Consider the following 24162-nt stretch of genomic DNA (forward strand, 5'->3'; position numbering starts at 1 on the left):
ATTCCTGCTTTTCCCCAGACGCTCAGATTCCCATCAAGTGGACGGCACCAGAGGTTTTCCATGTGCAGAAATACACCAGCAAGTCCGACATCTGGTCGTATGGAGTCCTGCTGGTAGAAATCATCACCTACGGAAGGCCACCATTCCCAGGTGGGGGCCCGTGAGGACGGACAATGGTTAAATCAAGGGGAGGACAGAGGGGGACTGAAGACTGAGGGGGACGGTAGGTGACTGAGGACGGAGGGGGACTGAGAGGGATGGAGAGGGACTGAGGACTGAGGGGGACTGAGAATGGAGGAGGACACGGGACTGAGGACGGAGGGGGACTGAGGAGGACAGAGGGGGACTGAGGAGGATGGAGGGGGACTGACGGGGATGGAGGAGGATGCAAGGGGATTGAGTATGGAGGGGGACTGAGGAAGACGGAGGGGGACTGAGAACGGAGGAGGACAAAGGGGGACTGAGGTTGGAGGAGGAAAGAGGAGGACGGAGTAGGAAGGAGGAGGACAGAGAAAGACCAAGGAGGACCAGGAGGATGGAGTAGGAAGGAGGATGGAGGGGAACTGAGGAAGGTAGGAGGATGGAGGAGGTCGCAGAGGGATTCAGGAGGGTGGAGGGGGACTGAGGATGGAGAGGGAAGGAGGAGGACAGAGCAGGACCAAGGAGGATGTTGTAAGAAGGAGGAGGAAGCAGGGGGACTAAGGGGGAGAGAGGACGGAGGAGGATGGAGTTGGATGGAGGAGTACGCAGGGGATGGAGGGGTTCTGAGGACGGAGGAGGACAGAGCAGTACGCAGGGGGACTGAGGGGGGCTGAGAACGGAGGAGGATGGGAGGAGAGCAGACAGTGATGGAGCAGGACTGAGGAGGACAGAGGAAGACAGAGGAGGACGGAGTAAGAAAGAGGAGGACGGAAGCGGATGAAGGGGCACTGAGGATGGAGGAGGAAGAAGGATGAGGGATACACAAGGGGACTGAGGACGGAGGAAAGGAGGAGGACAGAGAGGGATGGAGGACTGAGGAGGACAGAATAGGATGGAGTGAGGATGGAGGACGACGCATGGGGACTGAGGACGGAGGAGGAAGAAGGAGGGAGGAGAACAGAGAGTGGATGGAGTAGGATAGAGGAGGACAGAGTAAGAAGGACTAGGACGGAGGAGGATGGAGGGGGACTGAGGATGGAGGAGGACGGAATTGGACAGAGGAGTACACAGGGGACTGAGGGGGACTGAGGATGGAGGAAGGGAGGAGATGGAGAGGGATGGAAGAGGACTGAGGAGGACATAGCAGAACGGAGGAGGACAAAGTAAGAAGGAGGAGGCTGAAGTAGGACAAAATGGCACGGAGGAGGACGGAGTAACACGAAGTAGGTCAGAGAAAGTTGGATGGAGGAGGACAGATTAACACAAAGTAGGACGTATTAGGAAAGAGGAAGAAGGATGGAGGAGGATGGAGTAAGAAGCATGAGGAATGAAGTAGGACGCAGTAGGATGGAGGAGGACAGAGGGTGAAACCTGATATATAATACCAAGCGGAGGGGACGGGTGTAAACAGGTGCGGGATGCAGTGACCCAAGGGAGGCAGAGCAAGGGTTAACAGTATAATTGACACAATGGGGGAACTCCTCGCAGGGAGATAAACAGTTAAGTTGAAAAGAGAAATTGCTAAGTAACAATGGTCCAATTATCTGTCAAGGGTCCGGGTGTAACTACTGCCGGGAGGGTCAGTGTCGGACGGGGTGCCGAGGGCCCACCAGTAAGGCCGCTTCCACACATCAGGCACAATCTGTCGAATGTTGAAAAAAACGGATCCGTCACAGATTGTGAAAAACTGATCCAGCTAATTGGATCCTAAAAAAATTGGATCATGCTGAGTTAAAAAAAAGGAATCCATTTCCGGATTCCACCATTTGATGGATCCGGCACCATAGGCTTCCATTCTAGCAAACGACGGATGGCGATGGATCTGTCGCTGTCCGTGTTTTCGACGAACACAAAAAACGTTACTATGTCCACTTTCTCCAGCCGCCAGAAAAACAATTTTCGACGGATCCAGCGAAAAACGGCTGAAACATGAGGCCATCCGTCGCAATCCCGCACTGATGCAAGTCTATGAGGAAAAAAACGGATCCGGCGGAAACTTTTGCAGGATCCATTTTTTTTTTCAAAATTCACCGGATTGTGACTGATGGCAAAAACCTGATGTGTGAAAGGGGCCTAACATGGACTTTAAGGGGGGCCCACTTTTCACCTGCATACCAATATTACACTACCCCCATTCACAAATTTACCTCTATCTCTATATAATAATACACTGCATAGTTTGGGTAATGAATGAAGAGATGCTGCTTTTTTCTGTACAGAGTGAATTATGCCAAGTATTGCCCATACAGAGGGATTGGAGGCTCAGATCAGCATAGGGGCCCACCGGGGGATTACCCTGTGGACCAGTCCGAGCCTGGGGAGGCTAGCCACTGCTGCAGTAAGGGAGCCCAGAGTAGAACGGCGGAGAACTCACCGGGTAGCGAGAAGGACCTGAACCATGTGACAGAGGGGGAGTGGCCAGGGGCGGAGCCAGATGTCGGTGTGCAAAGGAGGCGAATGGCGCCGGAGAATAGTCAAACGTGCTGAGGTCGATAACCGGAGATAAGCAAGGTACTGGAGGGTGAGACAGAAGGATAGTTTGGTGGAAGCCGGAGGTCAGGAAGCCGAGTAAGCGAATGAATAGAAACACAAAGCAGAGAAGCTGAGAGGATCAAACAAATAGCACAGTGTTCACACGCACACCAGGGGGTCAGGCACACAGACAAAAGTATAACTGACAGAGAATCCTAGTCCAGCATGGGTATAAATATCTCTCCCAGATCCAAAAGGAGGCCACAACAATTAACCCTGAGAGGGCAGGGCATTAACCCTGTCCAAACCATGACATTATCAAACTTATCATGTCCTTAGGTTCCTCAGCCGCAGATGATCCACTGGGGGTTGAAGTCCTGACAATGGCCGGAGTAGTGTCCGCAGATGGGGTCCCACAAATAACGGTCCAACTTCTGGCAGCAGCGGGCGGTCACCGGTTTTCCCCGCTGAGCCCCTACTCCATGAGCCTGTGCAGCTGAAGCAAAGAGAGCTGCAGAAATCCCGGTGTCAGGTGTCGGCTGCTGCGCTCCGGCCGGTAGAGGGGACCAATGTCCCGCAGCCATCCCACGTTTCCCTGCACGAGCGCGGCCTTGCTTTTTGCCGGGCGCATGGCACTCTCCACTCTCACCGTCCTGCTCGAGAGTCCAGAGGTTATCGGCCTCAGTACACCAAGGCGCAAATGCTCGGGGTGCATAACGCGCTGCTCACCTTCTTGCACTCTCCCTGAAACTGACCACTGCTTCGTGCGCTTTCGGCTGTTTCTAGTTTAAACACACTCCCTCTTCATGGGTCGTAGGGCCTGTCCGGACCCCTATTCCTTCCCCGGGCAACATGGGACGCAGCCTCGACAGTTCCGGACCCGGCTCAATACAGGTACGCGCAGCCCGCTCCTCCTCCTTACACGGACATAAGATAAGAAACTCAGAGAGTGATAACAAAATTGAAGAAACAAATATATGAAGGTGGAGCACCCCCAGACGCAGGGCCGCGAGGTACTCGGTACCGGTCCTCTCTGTCTTGGTGCTGGGGTTGTCACGGTGGCTGGACCCGGTCCGTGACCCTGCTAAGGGCGTCCAATAAAAGGGGTGATGGAATGTTTGTCAAGGGTTCGTGACGCCACCTGTGGTATTCGGTCAGGGTGACCGATGTTGCTTAGGGGTCCACTGGGGTGATGTGATGGCAGCTAGATGGTATACCTTCCCACAGGTGAAGTAGATCCCCAGGGCTTCCCAGTAGTGTAGGTGGCGATGATGTGAGGCGCAGTTAATAACGAGGACACAGGGTTGCAGTCTCTTTACCTTTTTACTGGTGACTTCAGGATCCACAATCCAGAGCACTGCTAACAGGGCTGTCTGAGACCGGCCGGTCTGATGGCACATTATTATTATTATTATTATTATTTATTTATATAGCACCATTGATTCCATGGTGCTGTACATCCAGAGTTCCCTTTGCAGGTGGAAATTAGTGCCTACCTCTAGCGCCTGTGTGTTGTAGTTCTTCCCTGCTGAGCATTCGGGATAGTCCTCACAACTTTCGTATCTGTTCTTTCTCTTTCTCTCCGTCCCCCAAGTTATTGTGTGGATAGGACGCACCCGTATGACGGGTAGGCTCAGAGCTATTTTGGGACCCTAGAGACGCCCCTCTCCACGTTTGCCCCCTATGTCTGCTTAGGTGATGTAAGGTAGACAGCCAACCTATAATTAACTGTCCTGCCGCTGTTTGAAGTAATGCTTGAAGTCTGTTACTTCCTCGGCGTTCCGGCCACCGGCTACGTGCCTCAGTAGGATGTTGCCGATCTCGGGGCACGACTCCTACTGGTTTGTCTCCTTGTGCTGCGATTTCATTTCTCACTTCTCCACAATATCCTTCGCTTCGTGTCCTTCCTTAGGATGCCGCCGCAAGGTAGTGCAGGCGCGGCTCCGAAACGATCTGTCCTTTCTGCTAGGTACCTGCCAGGAACCCACCCCTGACAGGTCCTCCCTGGAGCTCTCCCAGGCTGCGTTCTGTCCTAACTTCCTATCCAACCCCCAGTTTTACCAGAGTGTGAGGAGTGGCCTAATACATAGTGCCTTTTGCTCCCCCTGGTGGCCGGAGTGTGAAGTGTATTGTGTGACTGTGATACCTGGTCAGGTGAACTCCTTTAGTGCAATCAGACGTAACATCACTCCCCTCGACATTACTGCAACGACCAGGACTCTGGGGTGCTGCAAAGGGGACAGAGATTGAGCCGTAAAGAAGACTTCACCCGGTCAACTTTTCCCCCTTTTCCACGTTACAGCCACAAACTTACATGTATTTTATTGGGATTTTCTATGACACAAAGTAACAAATATCTGTGACGTGTGAAGGGAATGATTCGGGGTGTACTAATTATTATACAAGTATAAATCTGACAATTCTTCTGTGCATTAGTATTCACCCCCCGAGTCAGTACTTTGTAGGACCACCTTTCTCTGCAGTCTTTTGGGGTCTGTCTCTCCACCTTTCTCTGCAGTCTTTTGGGGTTTGTCTCTCCTCCTTTCTATGCAGTCTTTTGGGGTCTGTCTCTCCCACCTTTCTCTGCAGTCTTTTGGGGTCTGTCTCTCCACCTTTCTCTGCAGTCTTTTGGGGTCTGTCTCTCCTCCTTTCTCTGCAGTCTTTTGGGGTCTGTCTCTCCTCCTTTCTCTGCAGTCTTTTGGGGTCTGTCTCTCCTTTCTCTGCAGTCTTTTGGGGTCTGTCTCTCCCACCTTTCTCTGCAGTCTTTTGGGGTCTGTCTCTCCTTTCTCTGCAGTCTTTTGGGGTCTGTCTCTCCTCCTTTCTCTGCAGTCTTTTGGGGTCTGTCTCTCCACCTTTCTCTGCAGTCTTTTGGGGTTTGTCTCTCCTCCTTTCTATGCAGTCTTTTGGGGTCTGTCTCTCCTCCTTTCTCTGCAGTCTTTTGGGGTCTGTCACTCCACCTTTCTCTGCAGTCTTTTGGGGTCTGTCTCTCCACCTTTCTATGCAGTCTTTTGGGGTCTGTCTCTCCACCTTTCTCTGCAGTCTTTTGGGGTCTGTCTCTCCACCTTTCTCTGCAGTCTTTTGGGGTCTGTCTCTCCTCCTTTCTCTGCAGTCTTTTGGGGTCTGTCACTCCACCTTTCTCTGCAGTCTTTTGGGGTTTGTCTCTCCTCCTTTCTATGCAGTCTTTTGGGGTCTGTCTCTCCTCCTTTCTCTGCAGTCTTTTGGGGTCTGTCTCTCCTCCTTTCTCTGCAGTCTTTTGGGGTCTGTCTCTCCTCCTTTCTATGCAGTCTTTTGGGGTCTGTCTCTCCACCTTTCTCTGCAGTCTTTTGGGGTCTGTCTCTCCTCCTTTCTCTGCAGTCTTTTGGGGTCTGTCTCCTCCTTTCTCTGCAGTCTTTTGGGGTCTGTCTCTCCTCCTTTCTCTGCAGTCTTTTGGGGTCTGTCTCTCCACCTTTCTCTGCAGTCTTTTGGGGTCTGTCTCTCCTTTCTCTGCAGTCTTTTGGGGTCTGTCTCTCCTTTCTCTGCAGTCTTTTGGGGTCTGTCTCTCCTTTCTCTGCAGTCTTTTGGGGTCTGTCTCTCCACCTTTCTCTGCAGTCTTTTGGGGTCTGTCTCTCCTCCTTTCTCTGCAGTCTTTTGGGGTCTGTCTCTCCACCTTTCTCTGCAGTCTTTTGGGGTCTGTCTCTCCTCCTTTCTCTGCAGTCTTTTGGGGTCTGTCTCTCCTCCTTTCTCTGCAGTCTTTTGGGGTCTGTCTCTCCTCCTTTCTCTGCAGTCTTTTGGGGTCTGTCTCTCCTCCTTTCTCTGTAGTCTTTTGGGGTCTGTCTCTCCTCCTTTCTCTGCAGTCTTTTGGGGTCTGTCTCTCCTCCTTTCTCTGCAGTCTTTTGGGGTCTGCCTCTCCTCCTTTCTCTGTAGTTTTTTGAGGTCTGTCTCTCCACCTTTCTCTGCAGTCTTTTGGGGTCTGTCTCTCCTCCTTTCTCTGTAGTTTTTTGAGGTCTGTCTCTCCACCTTTCTCTGCAGTCTTTTGGGGTCTGTCTCTCCTCCTTTCTCTGTAGTTTTTTGAGGTCTGTCTCTCCACCTTTCTCTGCAGTCTTTTGGGGTCTGTCTCTCCACCTTTCTCTGCAGTCTTTTGGGGTCTGTCTCTCCTCCTTTCTATGCAGTCTTTTGGGGTCTGTCTCTCCACATTTCTCTGCAGTCTTTTGGAGTCTGTCTCTCCACCTTTCTCTGCAGTCTTTTGGGGTCTGTCTCTCCTCCTTTCTCTGCAGTCTTTTGGGGTCTGTCTCTCCTCCTTTCTCTGCAGTCTTTTGGAGTCTGTCTCTCCACCTTTCTCTGCAGTCTTTTGGAGTCTGTCTCTCCACCTTTCTCTGCAGTCGTTTGGGGTCTGTCTCTCCTCCTTTCTCTGCAGTCTTTTGGGGTCTGTCTCTCCCACCTTTCTCTGCAGTCTTTTGGGGTCTGTCTCCACCTTTCTCTGCAGTCTTTTGGGGTCTGTCTCTCCACCTTTCTCTGCAGTCTTTTGGGGTCTGTCTCCACCTTTCTCTGCAGTCTTTTGGGGTCTGTCTCTCCTCCTTTCTCTGCAGTCTTTTGGGGTCTGTCTCTCCTCCTTTCTCTGCAGTCTTTTGGAGTCTGTCTCTCCACCTTTCTCTGCAGTCTTTTGGAGTCTGTCTCTCCACCTTTCTCTGCAGTCGTTTGGGGTCTGTCTCTCCTCCTTTCTCTGCAGTCTTTTGGGGTCTGTCTCCACCTTTCTCTGCAGTCTTTTGGGGTCTGTCTCTCCACCTTTCTCTGCAGTCTTTTGGGGTCTGTCTCTCCCACCTTTCTCTGCAGTCTTTTGGGGTCTGTCTCTCCTTTCTCTGCAGTCTTTTGGGGTCTGTCTCTCCACCTTTCTCTGCAGTCTTTTGGGGTCTGTCTCTCCACCTTTCTCTGCAGTCTTTTGGGGTCTGTCTCTCCAGCTTTGCCCACCTAGAGATGACATTTTCCCCTTCCTCTTTGCCCCCTTTCTCTTGCTCAGTGACATTGGATGGAGACGTCTGTGATCAGTAATGTTCACATCTTGTCACAGATTCTCTGGGATTTGGGTCTGGACGGTGACTGCGCCGCTCACACACATGAATATGCTCTGATCTAACCCTCCATTGTAGCTCGGGCAGGATGTTGAGGGTCGTTGTCCTGCTGGAAGGTGAACCTACACCCCAGTCTCAGGTCTCCTTCAGTCTCTAACAGGTTGTCCTCCAGGATCACCTTGTATTTAGCTCCATCCATCTTCCCACCACCTCTGGCAAGCTTCCCTGCCCCTGCTGAAGAAAACTGTCCCCTCAGCAGGATGCTGCCACCTCCATGTGTGACGGTTTGGATGGTGTTTTCAGGGTGATCTGCAGTGTCAGTTTTTCGACACGCAATACGTTTTGCATTTAGGTCAGACAGTTCTCCTTTGGTCTCATCTGACCAGAGCCCCTTCTTCCACGTGCTCGCTGTGTCCCCTACATGGAACTTCTTACGCCTTTCAGAAATGTCTTTTTTCTTGCCCCTCTTCCATAACGGGCAGATTTGTGGAGCATACGACTAAAAGTCGTCCTGTGGACAGATTCTTCCACCTGTTTTTTGGATCTGCAGCTCCTCCAGTGACCATCGGCCTCTCGGCTGCTCTCTAATCAGTGCTCTCCTTGTCGGGATGGCAGGCTAGGAGGTCGGCCATGTCTTGGGAGGTTTGCAGTTGTGCCAGTCTCCTTCCAGTTTTGGATGATGGATTGATGCTCCGTGAGATGTTCAGAGCTTGGACTATTTTGTTATAACCTATCCCTGCTTTCCTCTTCTCAACAACTTTATCCCTGATTGGGAATAAAGACAAATGCACAGAACAATTCACAGCTTTATATTTTACAATAATTAGTACACCTCCTATCATTTCCTTTACACATCACAGATGATTGTTACTCCCAATAAAATACATTTGAGCGTGTGGATGTAACGGGAGAAATGTGGAAAAGTTTGTGGGGTGTGAAGACTTTTTTAAGGCTCAGTATATGAAGAGGAGGAGAAGGATATAAGAGGACAAGGGGACGGACACTTGGGTGGGATCCAGTACGACAATGACCGGTGACTCTCACTAGATGATCACAATAAGAGGAGCGGCCTGGAACCAGTAGGACGCGGCTGTCACAGTCCTGAGGATATACGGTCGGCATCTCTGCGGGAAACATCGAGCTGCGGTATATAAAGAGTGCTGCGTCCTGCGGGGCTGACACACCGACACCGCACCGTCCATAGACTGATGTCCGACGTGGTGACAGCCACAATACAGCAGAGTGATGGGAGCCATCGGAACGCAGACCTGAGAGGACTATAAGACGGAACGTGAGAGCAGAATAGTGACCGCATCCCTGGAGGTGACTGGAGGATAAGACACGATGCAACAGCAGAACTGTGACCGCAGCTCTGGAGGTGACAGGAGGATAAGACACGATGTAACAAAAGAATAGTGAGTGCAGCTCTGAAGGTGACTGGAGGATGGGACACAGTGTAACAACAGAATAGTGAGTGCAGCTCTGGAGGTGACTGGTTTATGGATGTACCGCAGTGTAGTGATTGCAGCTCTGGAGGTGACTGGAGTGTAGATATATCACAGTCAGTCAGAACTGGAGGATTCTCCAGTGAGCTCAGGCGCTGACACCTGCTGGCATACAGGACCAGCAGCTTCTATGGGGGCCCCCGGTCACAGCGGAGCAGCAGTGAGTGACAGGAGGCAGGAGTCGGCTGCTGCGGCTAAAGAGAAATGAATATTCACTCTTTCCCACGCCCCCGTAGACGTGGAGAGCAATGAATATTCACTCTTTACCATGCCCCTCATAGACGTGGAGAGCAATGAATATTCACTCTTTCCCACGCCCCCATTGACGTGGAGAGCAATGAATATTCACTCTTTCCCACGCCCCCATAGATATGGAGAGCAATGAATATTCACTCTTCCCCACGCCCCCATAGACGTGGAGAGCAATGAATATTCACTCTTTCCCACGCCCCCATAGATATGGAGAGCAATGAATATTCACTCTTCTCCACGCCCCCATAGACGTGGAGAGCAATGAATATTCACTCTTCCCCACACCCCATACACGTGGAGAACAATGAATATTCACTCTTTCCCACGCCCCCATAGATATGGAGAGCAATAAATATTCACTCTTCTCCACGCCCCCATAGACGTGGAGAGCAATGAATATTCACTCTTCCCCACGCCCCCATAGACGTGGAGGCAATGAATATTCACTCTTTCCCATGCCCCCATAAACGTGAAGAGCAACAAATATTCACTCTTCCCCACACCCCCATAGACGTGGACAGCAATGAATATTCACTCTTTCCCACGCCCCCATAGACATGGAGAGTAATGAATATTCACTCTTTCCCACGCCCCAATAGACATAGTAACATAGTAACATAGTTAGTAAGGCCGAAAAAAGACATTTGTCCATCCAGTTCAGCCTATATTCCATCATAATAAATCCCCAGATCTACGTCCTTCTACAGAACCTAATAATTGTATGATACAATATTGTTCTGCCCCCATAGACATGGAAAGCAATGAATATTCACTCTTTCCCACGCCCCCATAAACGTGGAGAGCAATGAATATTCACTCTTCCCCACGCCCCCATAGATGTGAAAAGCAATGAATATACACTCTTCCCACGCCCCTATAGACATGGAGAGCAATGAATATTCACTCTTTCCACGCCCCATAGATGTGGAGAGCAATGAATATTCACTCTTCCCCACGCCCTCATAGACATGGAGAGCAATGAATATTCACTCTTTCCCACGCTCCCATAGATGTGGAGAGCAATGAATATTCACTCTTCCCACGCCCCTATAGACGTGGAGAGCAATGAATATTCACTCTTTCCCACTCCCCCATAGATGTGGAGAGCAATGAATATTCACTCTTCCCCACGCCCCCATAGACGTGGAGAGCAATGAATATTCACTCTTCCCCACGCCCTCATAGATGTGGAGAGCAATGAATATTCACTCTTCCCACGCCCCTATAGACGTGGAGAGCAATGAATATTCACTCTTTCCCACGCCCCCATAGATGTGGAGAGCAATGAATATTCACTCTTCCCCAGACGTGGAGAGCAATGAATATTCACTCTTCCACACGCCCCCATAAACGTGGAGAGCAATGAATATTCACTCTTCCCCACACCCTCATAGATGTGGAGAGCAATGAATATTCACTCTTCCCCACGCCCCCATAGACGTGGAGAGCAATGAATATTCACTCTTTCCCACGTCCCCCATAGACGTGGAGAGCAATGAATATTCACTCTTCCCCACGTCCCCCATAGACGTGGAGAGCAATGAATATTCACTCTTCCACATGCCCCCATAAACGTGGAGAGCAATGAATATTCACTCTTCCCCACGCCCTCATAGATGTGGAGAGCAATGAATATTCACTCTATCCCACGCCCCCATAGATGTGGAGAGCAATGAACTTTAACTCTTTCCCACATCCCCCATAGACGTGAAGAGCAATGAATATTCACTCTTCACTACGCCCCCATAGACGTGGAGAGCAATGAATATTCACTCTTCCCCACACCCCCATAGACGTAAAGAGCAATGAATATTCACTCTTCCTCACGCCCCCATAGACGTAAAGAGCAATGAATATTCACTCTTCCCCACGTCCCGCATAGACGTGGAGAGCAATGAATATTCACTCTTCCCCACGCCCCCCTAGACGTGGAGAGCAATGAATATTCACTCTTCCCCACGTCCCCCATATACGTGGAGAGCAATGAATATTCACTCTTCCCCACGCCCCCATAGACGTGGAGAGCAATGAATATTCACTCTTTCCCACGCCCCCATAGACGTAAAGAGCAATTAATATTCACTCTTCCCCACGCCCCCATAGATGTAAAGAGCAATGAACATTCACTCTTCCCCACGCCCCCATAGACGTAAAGAGCAATGAATATTCACTCTTCCCCACGTCCCCCATAGACGTGGAGAGCAATGAATATTCACTTTTCCCCACGTCCCCCATAGATGTGGAGAGCAATGAATATTCACTCTTTCCCATGCCCCCATAGACGTGGAGAACAATGAATATTCACTCTTCCCCATGCCCCCATAGACGTAAAGAGCAATGAATATTCACTTCTCCCCACGTCCCCCATAGACGTGGAGAGCAATGAATATTCACTCTTCCCCTCGTCCCCCATAGACGTGGAGAGCAATGAATATTCACTCTTCCCCACGCCCCCCTAGACGTGGAGAGCAAAGAATATTCACTCTTCCCCACGTCCCCCATAGACGTGGAGAGCAATGAATATTCACTCTTCCCCACGCCCCCCATAGACGTAAAGAGCAATGAATATTGACTCTTCCTCACGCCCCATAGACGTAAAGAGCAATGAATATTCACTCTTCCCCACGTCCCCCATAGACATGGAGAGCAATGAATATTCACTCTTCCCCACGCCCCCCTAGACGTGGAGAGCAATGAATATTCACTCTTCCCCACGTCCCCCATAGACGTGGAGAGCAATGAATATTCACTCTTCCCCACACCCCCCATAGACGTGGAGAGCAATGAATATTCACACTTTCCCACGCCCCATAGACGTAAAGAGCAATGAATATTCACTCTTCCCCACGCCCCCATAGATGTAAAGAGCAATGAACATTCACTCTTCCCCACGCCCCCATAGACGTAAAGAGCAATGAATATTCACTCTTCCCCACGTCCCCCATAGACGTGGAGAGCAATGAATATTCACTCTTCCCCACGTCCCCCATAGACGTGGAGAGCAATGAATATTCACTCTTTCCCATGCCCCCATAGACGTGGAGAACAATGAATATTCACTCTTCCCCTCGCCCCCATAGACGTAAAGAGCAATGAATATTCACTTCTCCCCACGTCCCCCATAGACGTGGAGAGCAATGAATATTCACTCTTACCCACGTCCCCCATAGACGTGGAGAGCAATGAATATTCACTCTTTCCCACGCCCCCCATAGACGTTAGAGAGCAATGAATATTCACTCTTCCCCACGCCCCCATAGACGTGGAGAGCAATGAATATTCACTCTTCCCCACGTCCCCCATAGACGTGGAGAGCAATGAATATTCACTCTTCCCCACGCCCCCCATAGACGTAAAGAGCAATGAATATTCACTCTTCCCCACGCCCCCATAGACGTGGAGAGCAATGAATATTCACTCTTCCCCACGTCCCCCATAGACGTGGAGAGCAATGAATATTCACTCTTCCCCACACCCCCCATAGACGTAAAGAGCAATGAATATTCACTCTTCCTCACGCCCCCATAGACGTAAAGAGCAATGAATATTCACTCTTCCCCACGTCCCCCATAGACGTGGAGAGCAATGAATATTCACTCTTCCCCACACCCCCCTAGACGTGGAGAGCAATGAATATTCACTCTTCCCCACGTCCCCCATAGACGTGGAGAGCAATGAATATTCACTCTTCCCCACGCCCCCCATAGACGTGGAGAGCAATGAATATTCACTCTTTCCCACGCCCCCATAGACGTAAAGAGCAATGAATATTCACTCTTCCCCACGCCCCCATAGATGTAAAGAGCAATGAACATTCACTCTTCCCCACGCCCCCATAGACGTAAAGAGCAATGAATATTCACTCTTCCCCACGTCCCCCATAGACGTGGAGATCAATGAATATTCACTTTTCCCCACGTCCCCCATAGACGTGGAGAGCAATGAATATTCACTCTTTCCCATGCCCCCATAGACGTGGAGAACAATGAATATTCACTCTTCCCCACGCCCCCATAGACGTAAAGAGCAATGAATATTCACTTTCCCCACGTCCCCCATAGACGTGGAGAGCAATGAATATTCACTCTTCCCCACGTCCCCCATAGACGTGGAGAGCAATGAATATTCACTCTTCCCCATGCCCTCATAGACGTGGAGAGCAATGAATATTCACTCTTCCCCACGTCCCCCATAGACGTGGAGAGCAATGAATATTCACTCTTCCCCACGCCCCCATAGACATGGAGAGCAATGAATATTCACTCTTCCCCACGCCCCCATAGACGTGGAGAGCAATGAATATTCACTCTTTCCTATGCCCCCATAGACGTGGAGAGCAATGAATATTCACTCTTCCCCACGCCCCCATAGACATGTGGAGCAATGAATATTCACTCTTCCCCACGCCCCCATAGATGTGGAGAGCAATGAATATTCACTCTTTCCCACGCCCCCATAGACGTGGAGAGCAATGAATATTCACTCTTCCCCACGCCCCCATAGACGTGGGGAGCAATGAATATTCACTCTTCCCCACACCCCCATAGACGTGGAGAGCAATGAATATTCCCTCTTCCCCACGCCCCCATAGACGTGGAGAGCAATGAATATTCACTCTTCCCCACGCCCCCATACACGTGGAGAACAATGAATATTCACTCATCCCCACGCCCCCATAGACGTGGAGAACAATGAATATTCACTCTTTCCCACGCCCCCATAGACGTGGAGAGCAATGAATATTCACTCTTCCCCACGCCCCCATAGACATGGAGAGCAATGAATATTCACTCTTCCCCACGCCCCCATAGACGTGGAGAGCAATGAATATTCACTCTTTCCTATGCCCCCATAGACGTGGAGAGCAATGAATATTCACTCTTCCCCACGCCCCCATAGACATGTGGAGCAATGAATATTCACTCTTCCCCACGCCCCCATAGATGTGGAGAGCAATGAATATTCACTCTTTCCCACGCCCCCATAGACGTGGAGAGCAATGAATATTCACTCTTCCCCACGCCCCCATAGACGTGGAGAGCAATGAATATTCACTCTTCCCCACGCCCCCATACACGTGGAGAACAATGAATATTCACTCTTCCCCACGCCCCCATAGACGTGGAGAGCAATGAATATTCACTCTTCCCCACGCCCCCATACACGTGGAGAACAATGAATATTCACTCTTCCCCACGCCCCCATAGACGTGGAGAACAATGAATATTCACTCTTCCCCACGCCCCCATAGACGTGGAGAGCAATGAATATTCACTCTTTCCCACGCCCCCATAGACGTGGAGAGCAATGAATATTCACTCTTCCCCACGCCCCCATAGACGTGGAGAGCAATGAATATTCACTCTTCCCCACGCCCCCATACACGTGGAGAACAATGAATATTCACTCTTCCCCACGCCCCCATAGACGTGGAGAGCAATGAATATTCACTCTTCCCCACGCCCCCATAGACGTGGAGAGCAATGAATATTCACTCTTTCCCACGCCCCCATACACGTGGAGAACAATGAATATTCACTCTTCCCCACGCCCCCATAGACGTGGAGAGCAATGAATATTCACTCTTCCCCACGCCCCCATACACGTGGAGAACAATGAATATTCACTCTTCCCCACGCCCCCATAGGCATGGAGAGGAGTAAATATTCATTTCACTTTAATAGCGGGCAGTGTTTGCCACAGGCTGCTGCTAACATTACCCACTATCAGGGCTGGCAGACCAGGGCCCCCGTCCCCCCAGCCCACGCGGCCACTATGGTGCCGTAAGTCAGGGGGTTCGGCGCCAGCGCTGCCCCCCAGTGCGCGCCACATTCAACTGTATGGGCATCATAGACGCTCCCTCCCCCATCATTCGCCTCTGACACAGCGGGTGTGTGATGACGTCTCTTCATCGTGTATCCGCTGTGTGCCGGGCAGACGACAGTGCAGCTGCTGAGTCCGGAGCCGAGAGCAGCGGGGGAGCGAGGAGGAGAGCGGAGGATTGTGTTTTTATATTATATATTTATACGGTGGGTACGTATTCAGACCCCTTTAAATGTTTCACTCTTTGTTTCATTGCAGCCATTAGGTAAATTCAAAAAAGTTCATTTTTTTCTCATTAATATACACTCTGCACCCTATCTTGACGGAAAAAAAAACAGAAATGTAGCAATTTTTGCAAATTTAATAAAAATTTAAATATCACATGGTCACCCTTTGCTCACACACTCATACTTAAGTCACATGCTGTCCACTTCCTTGTGAATCTCCTTGATTGCAGTCCAGCTGTGTGTAATTAAGCCGATAGGACTTGATTTGGAGCGGCGCCCACCTGTCTATATAAGACCTCACAGCTCACAGGGCATGTCAGACCAAATGAGAATCATGAGGCCAAAGGAACTGGCCAAGGAGCTCAGAGACAGAATTGTGGCAAGGCACAGATCTGGCCAAGGATACAACAGAATGTCTGCAGTAAAAAGAGAAAACACAGTAGTTTGACAATAAATGGCTTCACCCAACCACTAACCATGAGTGGAGAAAAAACTTTTGGTGTTATCATTCTTATTCTCTGAAAAAAGGTCAAGAAAGCAAAAATTCTGCCGGGTATGTAAACTTTTGAGCACAACTCCGTATATGTATATATATACAGTATATACAGTATATATATATCTAATATATAATTGCCTAGAATACTACTTCCTGCAATTTGTGCCAACTTCCTGTCCGGAGCTAATGTCCGGAGCTAATGTCCGGAGATAAGTGACGTCAACAGTGTCCAGTGTCTGATTGGTTGCCGCCTGCTGCGAGCGACCAATCAGAAACGTGCTGTACTGTGACACACTCCGCCCACCATTTTGGTGTGATTTTTGAATTTTTACCTCACAGCAAGTTTCTACTGCGTGGAGGCGGGCCCAGTGACGTTGCTCTTTAAGCTCCTGCCGAATTTCGTCAAAAAAATGATAATACCATTTACCAAAACTATATATATTTAGTTGTGAAGTGGTTCAGTGACATTTTCACACCAATTTTGAACTTCTGTTTGGTGTTTTCTCCATATACTGCCTATTATTTTTGTTCTTTCTTACTATTATTTATTAATTGTATTATTCTTACATTTGAATAAATAAAGTATATATGGATTCTAGACTCCCGATTCTTTAGAATCGGGCTGCCATCTAGTATATATGTAATCAGTAAGTCCTGGTTGCATTATGCTCCATGTGGGGGCAGCATTATTCCCTATGAGGGGGGTGCATTATACCTTATCAGGGGGGCAGCATTATACCCTATTAGGGGGGCATTATATCCTATGAGGAGGCAGCATTATTCCCTATGAGGGGGGCAGCATTATACACTATGAGGGGGTGCATTGTATACTATGAGGGGGCTGCATTATACCCTATGAAGGAGGTGCATTATACCCTATGAGGGGGCAGCATTATACCCTATTAGGGGGCGCATTATACCCTATGAGCGAGGCAGCATTATTCCCTATGAGGGGGCTGCATTATACCCTATGAAGGAGGTGCATTATACCCTATGAGGGGGCAGTATTATACCCTATGAGCGAGGCAGCATTATTCCCTATGAGGGGGATGCATTATACCCTATTAGGGGGGCAGCATTATACCCTATTAGGGGGCGCATTATATCCTATGAGGGGGCAGCATTATTCCCTATGAGGGGGGAAGCATTATACCCTATGAGGGGGGCAGCATTATACCCTATTAGGGGGCGCATTATACACTATGAGGGGTGTGTATTATATACTATGAGGGGGCAGCATTATACCCTATGAGGGGGGTGCATTATACCCTATTAGGGGGCGCATTATACCCTATGAGCGAGGCAGCATTATTCCCTATGAGGGGATGCATTATACCCTATTAGGGGGGCAGCATTATACCCTATTAGGGGGTGCATTATATCCTATGAGGGGGCAGCATTATTCCCTATGAGGGGGCAGCATTATACCCTATGAGGGGGGCAGCATTAGACCCTATTAGGGGGCGCATTATACACTATGAGGGGGTGCATTATACACTATGAGGGGGTGCATTATATACTATGAGGGGGCTGCATTATACCCTATGAGGAGGCAGCTTTATAACCTATTAGGGGGCGCATTATACCCTATGAGCGAGGCAGCATTATTCCCTATGAGGGGGATGCATTGTACCTTATTAGGGGGCAGCATTATACCCTATTAGGGGGCGCATTATATCCTATGAGGGGGCAGCATTATTCCCTATGAGGGGGCAGCATTATACCCTATGAGGGGGGCAGCATTATACCCTATTAGGGGATGCATTATACACTATGAGGGAGGTGCATTATATACTATGAGGGGGCAACATTATACCCTATGAGGGGGGTGCATTATACCCTATGAGGGGGGCAGCATTATACCCTATTAGGGGGCGCATTATACCCTATGAGAGAGGCGGCATTATTCTTTATGAGGGGGATGCATTATACCCTATTAGGGGGGCAGCATTATACCCTATGAGGGGGCAGCATTATTCCCTATGAGGGGGCAGCATTATACCCTATGAGGGGGCAGCATTATACCCTATTAGGGGGCGCATTATACACAATGAGGGGGGTGCATTATACACTATGAGGGGGTGCATTATATACTATGAGGAGGCTGCATTATACCCTATGAAGGGGGTGCATTATACCCTATTAGGGGGCGCATTATACTCTATGAGCGAGGCAGCATTATTCCCTATGAGGGGGATGCATTATACCCTATTAGGGGGGCAGCATTATACCCTATTAGGGGGCGCATTATATCCTATGAGGGGGCAGCATTATTCCCTATGAGGGGGGCAGCATTATACCCTATGAGGGGGGCAGCATTATATCCTATTAGGGGGCGCATTATACACTATGAGGGGGGGTGCATTATATACTATGAGGGGGCAGCATTATACCCTATGAGGGGGGTGCATTATACCCTATGAGGGGGCAGTATTATACCCTATTAGGGGGCGCATTATATCCTATGAGGGGGCAGCATTATTCCCTATGAGGGGGGCAGCATTATACCCTATTAGAGGGCGCATTATACCCTATGAGGGGGCAGCATTATACCCTATGAGGGGGCAGCATTATACACTGAGGGGGGTGCATTATATACTATGAGGGGGCAGCATTATACCCTATGAGGGGGGTGCATTATACCTTATGAGGGGGCAGCATTATACCCTATTAGGGGGCGCATTATACCCTATGAGTGAGGCAGAATTATCCCCTATCAGGGGGCACATTATACCCTATAAGGGGGCAGCATTATACCCTATTAGGGGGTGCATTATACCCTATGAGGGGGCAGCATTATACCCTATGAGTGGGGTGCATTATACCCTATGAGGGGGCAGCATTATACACTATGAGGGGGTGCATTATATACTATGAGGGGGCTGCATTATACACTATGAGGGGGGCGGCATTATACCCTATGAGGGGGCAGCATTATACCCTATGAAGAGGGTGCATTATATACTATGAGGGGCAGCATTTTACCCTATGAGGGGGCAGCATTATACCCTATTAGGGGGTGCATTATACCCTATGAGGGGGCAGCTTAATACCCTATGAGGGGTGTGCATTATACCTTATGAGGGGGCAGCATTATACACTATGAGGGGGCAGCATTATATCCTATGAAGGGGGTGCATTATATACTATGAGGGGGCTGCATTATACACTATGAGGCGGGCAGAATACCCTTTAAGGGGGCAGCATTATACCCTATTAGGGGGTGCATTATACCCTATGAGGGGGCAGCATTATACCCTATGAGTGGGGCAGCATTATACACTATGAGGGGGTGCATTATATACTATGAGGGGGCTGCATTATACACTATGAGGGGGGCTGCATTATACCCTATGAGGGGGCAGCATTATACACTATGAGGGGGTGCATTATATACTATGAGGGGGCTGCATTATACACTATGAGGGGGGCAGCATTATACCCTATGAGGGGGCAGCATTATACCCTATGAAGGGGGTGCATTATATACTATGAGGGGGCAGCATTTTACCCTATGAGGGGGGCAGCATTATACCCTATAAGGGGGTGCATTATACCCTATGAGGGGGCAGCTTAATACCCTATGAGGGGTGTGCATTATACCTTATGAGGGGGCAGCATTATACACTATGAGGGGGCAGTATTATATCCTATGAAGGGGGTGCATTATATACTATGAGGGGGCTGCATTATACACTATGAGGCGGGCAGCATTATACCCTTTAAGGGGGGGCATTATACCCTATGAGGGGACTGCATTATTCCCTTTGAGGGGGAAGCATTATATTCTGTGGGGGGCATTATACTCTGAGGAGGCTACATTATATTCTGTGAGGGGGGCTACATTATACTATATGAGGGGGGCTGCAATATACCCTATGAGGGGGCTACATTATATTCTGTGGGGGGCTGCATTATACCCTATGAGGGGGCTGCTTTAAACCCATTGAGGGGGCTACATTATGCCTTATAAGGGGGTTGCATTATACTATATGAGGGCTGCATTATATTCTATGAGGGGGCTACTTTATATTCTATAAGAGGGCTACTTTATATTCTATGAGGGGGCTACTTTAAATTCTATGAGGGGGCTACATTATATATGTGAGCTGCATTATACCCTATGAGGGGGCTACATTATATTCCATGAGGGGGCTATTTTATATTTTATGAGGGGCTACATTATATTCTATGGGGGGCTGCATTATATTCTATGAGTGGGCTACTTTGTATTCTATGAGGGGGCTGCATTATACTATATGGGGGCTGCAATATATTCTATGGGGGTTGCACTATATTCTATGAGGGAGCTGCATTATATTCTATGAGGGGGCTACTTTATATTCTACTAGCTGAAGAGCCCGGCATTGCCCGGGCATAGTACCTAACTGTGGTTAGTTATAACAAATTATAATGATTATCCTCCATCCCATAGTCCTGTGCCATATACCCATCATACATAACCTCCATCCCATAGTTCCATGCCCATATACCCATCATACATATCCTCCATCCCACAGTCCCGTGCCCATATGCCCATCACACATCCTCCATCCCATAGTTCTGTGCCCATATACCCATTATGACATCATCTTCGCCATGGCAACCATTCTGACATCATCATCGCCATGGCAACCTATTATGACATCATCGTCACCATGGCAACTACTATGACATAACCGTCACCATTACAACCTATTATGAGATCACCGTCGCCATGGCAACCATTATGACATCATCTTCACCATGGCAACCTTTATGATATCATTGTCACCATGGCAACCTTTGTGACATCATCATCAATATACACATAGACTAGTTTTTATATTATAATTCTATGACAGGGCTGCATTATAATATATGAGTGCTGCATTATATTCTATGAGCGGGCTACATTATATTTTATGAGAGAGCTGCATTATATTCTATGAGGGGACTGCATTATATTCTATGAGGGGGCTGTATTATATTATATGAGGGGGCTGCATTATATTCTATGAGGGACTACATGATATTCTATGAGAGGGCTGCATTATATTCTATGAGGGAGCTGCATTATATTCTCTGAGGGGACTGCATTATATTCTATGAGGGAGTTGCATTATATTCTATGAGGGAGCTGCATTATATTCTATGAGGGGGCTGTATTATATTCTATGAGGGGACTGTATTATATTCTATGAGGGGGCTGTATTATATTCTATTAGGGGACTGCATTATATTCTATGAGGGAGTTGCATTATATTCTATGAGGGGGCTGTATTATATTCTATGAGGGGGCTGCATTATATTCTATGAGGGGCTACATTATATTCTATGAGGGGGGCTACTTTATATTCTATGAGAGAGCTGCATTATATTCTATGAGGGAGCTGCATTATATTCTATGAGGGAGCTGCATTATATTCTATGAGGGGACTGCATTATATTCTTTGAGGGAGCTGCATTATATTCTATGGGGGCTGCATTATATTCTTTGAGGGAGCTGCATTATATTCTATGGGGGCTGCATTATATTCTATGAGGGGACTGCATTATAATCTTTGAGGGAGCTGCATTATATTCTATGGGGGCTGCATTATATTCTATGAGGGGGCTACTTTATATTCTATGGGGGGCTGCATTATATTCTATGAGGGGGCTACTTTATATTCTATGAGGGAGCTGCATTATATTCTATGAGGGGACTGCATTATATTCTTTAGGGGGCTACTTTATATTATTTGAGGGAGCTGCATTATATTCTATGAGGGGACTGCATTATGTTCTATGGGGGTTGCATTAAATTCTTTGAGGGAGCTGCATTATATTCTATGGGGGCTGCATTATATTCTATGAGGGGGCTATTTATATTCTATGGGGGGCTGCATTATATTCTATGAGGGGGCTACTTTATATTCTATGAGGGAGCTGCATTATATTCTATGAGGGGACTGCATTATATTCTATGAGTGGGGGCTACTTTATATTCTATGAGGGAGCTGCAGTATATTCTATGTGGGGACTGCATTATATTCTATGAGTGGGGGCTACTTTATATTCTATGAGGGAGCTGTATTATATTCTATGAGGGAGCTGCATTATATTCTATGAGGGAGCTGCATTATATTCTATGGGGGCTGCATTATATTCTTTGAGGGAGCTGCATTATATTCTATGGGGGCTGCATTATATTCTATGAGGGGGCTACTTTATATTCTATGGGGGCTGCATTATATTCTATGAGGGGGCTACTTTATATTCTATGAGGGAGCTGCATTATATTCTATGAGGGGACTGCATTATATTCTATGAGGGGGGCTACTGTATATTCTTTGAGGGAGCTGCATTATATTCTATGGGGGCTGCATTATGTTCTATGAGGGGACTGTATTATATTCTATGGGGGCTGCATTATATTCTTTGAGGGAGCTGCATTATATTCAATGGGGGCTGCATTATATTCTATGAGGGGGCTATTTATATTCTATGGGGGGCTGCATTATATTCTATGAGGGGGCTACTTTATATTCTATGAGGGAGCTGCATTATATTCTATGAGGGGACTGCATTATATTCTATGAGTGGGGGCTACTTTATATTCTATGAGGGAGCTGCATTATATTCTATGTGGGGCTGCGTTATATTCTGTGGGGGGCTACTTTATATTCTATGAGGGGGCTACTTTATATTCTATGAGAGGGCTTCTTTATATTTTATGAGGGGCTACCCCAACCCCTGCTTCATAATTAAGACGTGTACTGCTTTATATTAGACCCTGTTTACCACACAATTGGTGGTGTGGTATTTATTTCTATGTAGCTACATAGTGGACCCCAAGAATGATTTTATTTGGTGGGCCCAAGGTGCTCCAGTCCGACGCTGATCGCAGTATAGGAAATGCAGCTCTAGAGGTAACTGGAGTATGGATATATCGCAGTTTAGTGAGTGCAGCTCTGGAAGTGACTGGAGTGTAGATGTACCACAGTAAATGGAGTGCAGCTCTGGAGGTGACTGGGGTGTGAATGTATCGTTTTAGTGAATGCAGCTCTGGAGGTGACTGGAGTGTGGATGTACAGCAGTATAGTGAGTGCAGCTCTGGAGGTGACTATCTATCGTCCTCAGATAAAACTAATGGACAATATCGCGAGGACATATTGAAGGAAAAAGATCTGACCCCTCCTCCTGAGACCCCTGAGAAGATGTCGCACCTGATCAGGATGTGCTGGAGATACCAGGCAGCCTCCCGACCCTCCTTCTCCAAGATTCAGGAATTTCTCATGGATCTGCTGAACCCAACGCTGGGAGATGAGGTGGTGGAGTGAGCGCCGTTACAGACTGAGGCTGAGGAGAGGCCACCATACACTAATGAGACTTCGTGTAAGACCACTAACGGGACCCCCACAGCTGCTCTGACACTTATGTGCTATAAAACCGCCATCCGGTGTCCTATCATTGCTCTGAGACTTACGTGCTATAAAACCGCCATCCTGTGCCCTGTCATCACTGAGACTTACGTGCTATAAAACCGCCATCCGGTGTCCTGTCATCGCTTTAACACTTACGTCCTATATACGGCAATGTCGGGGCATCCCTTGCTGACGGCCGAAGCCTCTGCTCTCTCAGCCATTGCAGGTGAACATCCACCGATTGGACACATTGTGCAGTGTGGACCCTATCACACATCGGACACCTTGCGCTGAACTATTTCTGTTTTCCCTCCAAGGATGTGGCCATATTGCTCTGCGGCGAGGAATTGAGGCAGAAGGATGTTCCTGATCACATAACGCACCCCGCAAACAATCCTGCACTGTTCACACAGAGTTTATACAGACAAATGTGACTAATATATAAAAATAAACGTGGAAAGATAAAAAAAAAGTGTGGTGTAATAAAGATGTAACAGAGGTGTACATGGAACTGGCAAAGAGTAACCACGCCATGAATAATGCCTCCATATACTGAATAAATAATACCACCATACACTGACTAAATAATACCTTTATACACTGACTGAATAATACCACCATACACTGACTGAATAATACCACCATACACGGACTGAATAATACCACCATACACTGACTGAATAATACCTCCATAGACTGACTGAATAATACCACCATACACTGACTGAATAATACCACAATACACTGACTGAATAATACCACAATACACTGACTGAATAATACCACAATACACTGACTGAATAATACCTCCAT

General features: G+C 48.3%; 1 protein-coding gene across 1 annotated transcript in view; it reads left to right on the forward strand.

The window, feature by feature from the left end:
• LOC138638885 (tyrosine-protein kinase-like) overlaps positions 1-23806 on the forward strand; it is a 69657-nt gene extending 45851 nt beyond the window's left edge. Inside the window, exons 8-9 of the mRNA XM_069728591.1 lie at positions 19-150; positions 23066-23806. Of these exons, the coding sequence (XP_069584692.1) occupies positions 19-150; positions 23066-23265 (332 nt within the window). The 3' untranslated portion in view covers positions 23266-23806. The remainder of the gene's footprint in view (positions 1-18; positions 151-23065) is intronic.
• Positions 23807-24162: the final 356 nt, after the last annotated feature.

The sequence above is a fragment of the Ranitomeya imitator genome, chromosome 5 (genome assembly GCF_032444005.1).
Source record: "Ranitomeya imitator isolate aRanImi1 chromosome 5, aRanImi1.pri, whole genome shotgun sequence".
Lineage (NCBI taxonomy): Eukaryota > Metazoa > Chordata > Amphibia > Anura > Dendrobatidae > Ranitomeya > Ranitomeya imitator.